General features: G+C 42.3%; 1 protein-coding gene across 1 annotated transcript in view; it reads left to right on the forward strand.

Annotated features, from left to right (window-relative positions):
• The window catches only part of LOC138968049 (glutamate receptor 3-like), a gene marked incomplete in the record, with an annotated part of 243,864 nt that overhangs the window by 222,579 nt on the left and 13,785 nt on the right, over positions 1–7,500 (forward strand). The window contains 2 exon segments of the mRNA XM_070340612.1: positions 2,866–3,089; positions 3,832–3,963. Of these exon segments, the coding sequence (XP_070196713.1) occupies positions 2,866–3,089; positions 3,832–3,963 (356 nt within the window).

The raw sequence follows: 7,500 nt of genomic DNA on the forward strand, positions 1-7,500 counted from the left end.
GATAAAGCCTGTCATTAATTGCACACAGTCGATCAGGGCAAGCCTGTACCTAGGATAAAGCCTGTCATTAATTGCACACAGTCGATCAGGGCAAGTTTGTACCTAGGATAAAGCCTGTCATTAATTGCACACAGTCGATCAGGGCAAGCCTGTACATAGGATAAAGCCTGTCATTAATTGCACACAGTCGATCAGGGCAAGCCTGTACATAGGATAAAGCCTGTCATTAATTGCACACAGTCGATCAGGGCAAGCCTGTATATAGGATAAAGCCTGTCATTCATTGCACACAGTCGATCAGGGCAAGCCTGTATATAGGATAAAGCCTGTCATTAATTGCACACAGTCGATCAGGGCAAGCCTGTATATAGGATAAAGCCTGTCATTCATTGCACACAGTCGATCAGGGCAAGTTTGTACCTAGGATAAAGCCTGTCATTAATTGCACACAGTCGATCAGGGCAAGTTTGTACCTAGGATAAAGCCTGTCATTAATTGCACACAGTCGATCAGGGCAAGTTTGTACCTAGGATAAAGCCTGTCATTAATTGCACACAGTCGATCAGGGCAAGTTTGTACCTAGGATAAAGCCTGTCATTAATTGCACACAGTCGATCAGGGCAAGTTTGTACCTAGGATAAAGCCTGTCATTAATTGCACACGGTCGATCAGGGCAAGTTTGTACATAGGATAAAGCCTGTCATTAATTGCACACAGTCGACTACGCGAAGTATGCTCTGAGCACTGAGTTTTCGATAAATTCAACTTCGGGCTTTATTAGGACCACCTTCAGGCTTGGACATACAACAAAACAAAACAAAACAAAGCCAGGGTGCTTTCTGTACTGTGTGAGAGTGTTTTTTTTTTATGGGATGATATCTTACAAGCCACTTCACTTGTATCAATCTGCAAACTTTTGTTTTATATGTAACCGAGTGCCAAATGCAACCTTCCCTGCTCGCGGGACCAAATGTAACCGAGTGCCCCTTTCTCTCCAAATTCAAACAATCCAAACAAACTGACACAGGTTAAATTACCAGGTTCTTTTATTTCCATATGATGATGAGGGGAAATGTGTGGGAAAACAGGGGTTTACCTTCAATACAAAACTTCCAATGTGTTCTACTCTCTAAAACTAAAACAAACCAAAACTATACTCTAAATCTTCACTCTAGATCTATACTCCAAAACTATACTCTAGATACTCACTCTAGAACTATACTCCAGAACAATACTCTAGAACTATACTCCAGATCCTCATTCTGGAACTATAGTCTAAAAAATCAAAAGACCCGATGAAACTCTAATCTAAACAAACGAAAACTAAAAAAACAACCTAAAAACAATCCCCCCCCAAAAAAATCTAACAAAACCTAATTAAAACCTCGTCTCCTGAACCTAACTGAAATCTCACTGAACCTAACTGAAACCCCGTCTACTGAACCTAACTAAAATCTAACTGAACCAATCTAACAACTTGAAAACCCCGTCGCACATTCCGCCAGCATAAGCATACATAAACAACTCAACAATTTCAACCACCACAAAATAAATCCTTTAACAACAAAACACATCATTCCTTCCAAATAACATGCCTACAATACAGTTCTCTCAATCACTCAAACGGTTTTCTAAAACATTCACTAAACAAAAGTTTTCCCGAACATTCAACTCACGAAACAATCTACTTGAACATTCAAATAAATCCTCCCAAAGCAGGTCACAACCCGCATACTTTAACGCTGTTTTACCCATGATATAAGAAGAATAGCATATAAATAACAAACCCGTCTCAACAAAGTCACATTACTGTTCCCTTTCTGCTCGTAGCAAACCTGCCACGCGACCGCTCACTGGACACGTCTGTTCTGTTCGAAGCACCAGCGAAAAGTAAATGCCCCAACCCAGAACATCCCGCGTGCCTACGTCACAAGGTTAAAACAAATTCAACTCAGAGGGGTGTCGGGTACCGAAAAGCAATCATTTTACCTATGCAAATTAAAGAATCGGCTCTTCCGCCAGACCATTTCAATACAGACAAAACACAGTCTCGGAAACCTTAATGGATCCCCGATAGTACAGGTTTAAATCCTCGACAGCACAGAGGTACCACGAGTTCACAAGTTAACGAATGTGCAAAAGTACATGTGTGTACTGTAACTGTCGCTCGGTCACAAGCTCCGATATAAATACATTCCAATTGTCCCCATGAAGCAGTCAGGATGTTGAGTTGTTGTCAGTGACCAAATGGAGGGATGATCGTGTCCCAAGTACCAGTGTGGGCAGAGTGGAGATGGTGAGCAACACTGTTCCCACCAGAAGGACAATGCTTGTTTTTAAAATGGGATTTGAGATGGTGAGCAACACTGTTCCCGCGAGAAGAACAATGCTTGTTTTTAAAATGGGATTTGAGATGGTGAGCAACACTGTTCCTACGAGAAGGACAATGCTGGTTTTTACATTTAGTCAAGTTTTGACTAAATGTTTTAAACAAGGGGGGAGTCTAAACATCGGGGTAAATGTACAGAGATTATCAACATCTGAGAAAACCATGTGTTAAAAAGGGGGGAGTCTAAACATCGGGGTAAATGTACAGAGATTATCAACATCTGAGAAAACCAGGTGTTAAAAAGGGGGGAGTCTAAACATCGGGGTAAATGTACAGAGATTATCAACATGTGAGAAAACCAGGTCTTTAAAAAGGATGTATATTTAAACTGGGGGAGGGGGGGGGGGAACTTACAAGGAGGGTTCCAATGTTCTCTGTTCTATGAACAACTACGGTAAGCTGAACTGTGCATCCTGCTCTTGGCTGTTAATTTATACAGTGAAAACCCCCTTTTAAAAAATATATACTGGTGGCAGGAAGCCGACATGGCCGTGGCCCCACTGACCATCACGGCGGACAGAGAGCGAGTGATCGACTTCGCCAAGCCCTTCATGAACATAGCCATCTCCATGATGATCAAGCGCCCTGAGAAACAGAAGCCAGGGGTCTTCGCCTTCATGGAGCCCTTCTCCATCCCGCTGTGGTCCTGCATCGTCATCGCTTACGTCACCGTCAGTGTTGTCGTCTACCTCGTCAGCAAGTGAGGGTTCAGTTTAAACAGGAGTGTTCCACTTTTTGAACACATTTTTGTGACAAGTTTGAACACTTTGTGACATGACACATATGTGTATTGGCAAAAGTAGTGTACGTAGTAATCACTAGTGTTCAGATGAGCGTCCGTGAAAATGATGTGTGTTTATTGTGTGTGCTACTTTTGCTAGTAGAACTAGGTACATTTACTATCTCAAAACGTGTTACAGAAATGTGTTCAAAGGTGGAACACGTATGTTATAGGTGTTGTTGTTTGTGGTGTCTGGTGGTGTTAGTTGGTGGTGTTGCTGTTGTGTTTGGTTTTCATTACGGACTGTATGTCATCTGTGGTTAGACAAAGGATGTATATTGCAATGAATCGCAACGAGGACTTCATATTCCTGTGCTACAAGTATAGTAGACTGACATTGTGTAGGATTATCAGATGACGACAACTCCAGCGCGTATTTTGTCAAAGAGTACTTCTCATGCCACAATATTCGTGTCCTTCACAACCTAAATATTGACATGAATTCACGTTTAAGTTGCTGTTCAAGCTTTCTTTGCCACTCAACTTGGCTCTCTAGTACGCTGTTCGGCTCAATCATTTCTGTAACAGGGGTAATGCGATGGCATAGATCAATTAATCATGGAATGACACGATCATGATTTGATTGTTGGGGAAAAACACATATAGCAATGATTGTTTTGCTAAGTTTACGCCATAGGCTAACATTGCATGTGGTGTGCAGGTTCAGCCCGTACGAGTGGAGCAACCGGAGTTACCGCTACGACCGGGTGGTGAAGTACGACTTCAATCTGGGCAACTCTTTCTGGTTCTCCATGGAGGCGCTCATGCTGCAAGGCAGCGACCACTGCCCCAGGTAACATATTTCAGTAATGAATGTGTGTTGCAGGGCATATGACATTTTACACAGATCGAAACAGTCATCGAGTCAGTCATTGTAGAGAATACTACATGGCTTGCTGTGTCGTACCAGATTTACACGAGTTGGTTTTTTAAAATACAGAACTGCGAGTGAAAGCGAGTTGTTCACTATTTGAAAAAGCAACGAGTGTAAATCTGGTACGACACAGCAAGCCATGTAGTATTCTGTTTATCCTACATACTGTACTTACGTGTAGTTTACTCAAAACGTCCCGCAGACGAGGCGGCGAAATTCAAGACGCTTCTTTTGGAACCTCGATCTCTTCCCAAGCCTCGTGCAATCTCCTACGTCAAAGCAAAGAAACGTCACTCTGGAAAGTGTAGCGTGACGTGTTCGTTCCAAAAATTCATCGAGGGGAATTAGTGAGCGCAATTTGTTTTTCGTAATGACATTTGTCTCGGTGACTTTGGCATCATAAGCAGTGGAAGAACAGGTCCCTGCCAGACTTGCTTGACATGACCTCATTTGCATGATATACACACGTGTGGTTTGAAAGATATTGTTATCTAATGAGTGGTCCCTCTCACGTATGTTGGTTACATTCAAATTCTGCGTGTTCGCCCCATATAGGCACCGAGGCATTCAGGGTTCCGTACTCCATGAACTGTGTGAATGTTGGCCGTACAGCCATGCTTATGAAGGGCTTAGGACGAAAGTGAAGCATGGTGATCAGATTGAAATGGTAGAATGGAGGAACACTCATTACAAACATTAGCCCTGAAGTTTCGTTTCTGCTCAACGACAGAGACTGAGAAAGTGTGTGAGCCACCGAGGAATGGAATATTTGTGACAGCGTTATGATTTTAACCCCTGCAACCCCGGCGCAGTTTTCACATGCTGCAAGATCGCGACCACTACATGTCAAGTATATTCATCATTCATGTTGTATATCCCAGACGTACTTTATTGATTTTGTGGCCGTAGGGGAGTAGTAGAGATAAATGTGTCCTCCTTGATCTACAACGGCTTTTTTCGATCTTCAAATGATGTTTTATCCAAATGCTTTAAAAGGTAAAGGAAATTGTGTAATGAATGTCATACGTGTGCAAATCATTTCACTCTTAGGGGCTACAGAGTTTAGGTGTGAGTGTATGGTTGCATAAAAGATGCCAATGACATCGGCATATCTAGGACAATCTTAATGCGCTTTGGAATATTCAAGTACAACAGTTTTTTTGTTTTTGTTCTCTTTTATTATTTTGAAGAAAAATAAAGTTTTATTTTGATCGATGAGGGAAGAAGAATTAGGCAAAGGTTTTAGATCCCGCGGGGAGTGTTTGTGTGTGGAGGAAGGGGGGGGGAGGGAGGGCGGGCTAGAGATACGTAATAATTCAACATGTTCAGGCATGGGAATTGTCCGCCGAAAGGCAAATTTCCGCCGAATTTGTTTTTGTTCCGCCGAAAAAGCAAACGTGTCTGCCGAAAAAAATAGGGAAGGCAAAAAATGGTTCTAAAACCTGAATTTAATGGCAAACTACAACAGTCATGGGTACCAGAAAAAAGGGAAAAACATTAGTAGCCTTAATGTGTGGGACTGCTTGGTAACTGTTAACGAACTAATTTGCTGTTGTACGTTAACGGGAATTGGATGCAGCATATCCCCTGATACTTGGGATTGTGGATTTGCTGCCATGTCTCTCTTTGGTCATTCCATGTCAATGTGTTGGTGAATGATGTTGAGCAGTGTCAGGGGATCCATATGTTTATATATATATTATACAGTGGATTGTACAGAATTTAGGAGTACACTTATTTCCCCAGGACAGCTCTATGTGTTAGGAGAGACATTACTGTCAATAGCATTGTGTATACGTGTGTATTGACGTTAACGCTTCGTGGATGGGAGAAAAGGGATGGGACATTACAGTGGTCAGTGTTATGTGCGTATGAAACTCGGAGATGCAGTCAATACATATATAGCGGCGTTTGCTGCTCTATTTGGTTTTACGCGTGTCTTCTGAGCTGATTTGTTGGCGTGTAATGGGGGAGAGGGGATATATATATGTAGGTGCATGTTGACGGGAGGGAGGGGGGGAGCTTGATAGGAGAAGTTCATGTGTACGTGTGGTCTCTTTTCCAAACAATAATAAAGAACAGTATTGAAGGACAATAATACAATGCAAATGCCATGATTTGTTTTTGCTCTCCTTTCCTGTAGGTTAGATGATTACTATTTCTCAAACACTACCGAAAGTTTTCATGACAAGTTCTGAATGCATTTTTGAGGGACACTGCTTGTGTCGTTTTTGAGTCACTTGAGAAAAAGTGACTCTATGTAATCGGTCAGTGTTAGTCTGTCCGGCCGGCCGGCCGGCCGTCCGGCCGGCCGGCCGTCCGTAGACACCACCTTAACGTTGGACTTTTCTCGGAAACTATCAAAGCGATCCGGCTCATATTTTGTTTAGTCGTGACCTCCAATGACCTCTACACTTTAACGATGGTTTCGTTGACCTTTGACCTTTTTCAAGGTCACAGGTCAGCGTCAAAGGAAAAATTAGACATTTTATATCTTTGACAAAGTTCATCGGATGTGATTGAAACTTTGTAGGATTATTCTTTACATCAAAGTATTTACATCTGTAGCCTTTTACGAACGTTATCAGAAAAACAAGGGAGATAACTAGCCTTTTCTGTTCGGCAACACACAACTTAACGTTGGGCTTTTCTCGGAAACTATAAAAGTGACCGGGCTCAAATTTTATGTGAACGTGACTCCCAGTGACCTCTACACTTTGACGTCTGCTTTGGTGACCTTTGACCTTTTTCAAGGTCACAGGTATGTCTTGAAGGAAAAAAATTGAAATATCATATCTCTGAAACTATTCATCGGATTTGATTCAAACTTTATAGGATTATTCTTTACATCAAATTATTTACATCTGTATTGTGTTGTGAATAGCAATTTCTTCCTGTCCATCTGATGCCTCATATAATATTCAGAACTGCGAAAGTGACTCGATCGAGCGTTTGCTCTTCTTGTTCTCCGATTTTGTTATTGTGCTTATTTGATGAAGTCATATTTGACCGTTTGCAAAAGTTGAGGCCGCACTGTCACGGCTACATTTCTTTCTGTCTCAACGTCAGGTCGGTGGCCAGGCACGTGATGGGCGGGGCGTGGTGGTTCTTCATGCTCATCGTCATCATTATTCCTGTTCATCGTCCTCATTCTTTGTGCTGATCGTCATCATTCTTTGAGCTCATCGTCATCATTATTAGCGCCTATTCTCATCATATATCGAGCTCTTCGTCATCATTGTCCGTGCTTATCGTCATCATTCTTGGGGTGTATCGCATATAGTAATCACTGTGACTTCTTTCTTTCTCAATGGCAGGTCGGTGGCTGGGCGTGTGATAGGCGGGGCGTGCAGATCGTGATCACTGTTGTCTTTTTTGTCTCTTCCCACGGCAGGTCGGTGGCGGGGCGTGTGATAGGCGGGGCGTGCAGATCGTGATCACTTTTTTTTCTTTTTT

Source organism: Littorina saxatilis, linkage group LG6, assembly GCF_037325665.1.
Source record: "Littorina saxatilis isolate snail1 linkage group LG6, US_GU_Lsax_2.0, whole genome shotgun sequence".
NCBI lineage: Eukaryota > Metazoa > Mollusca > Gastropoda > Littorinimorpha > Littorinidae > Littorina > Littorina saxatilis.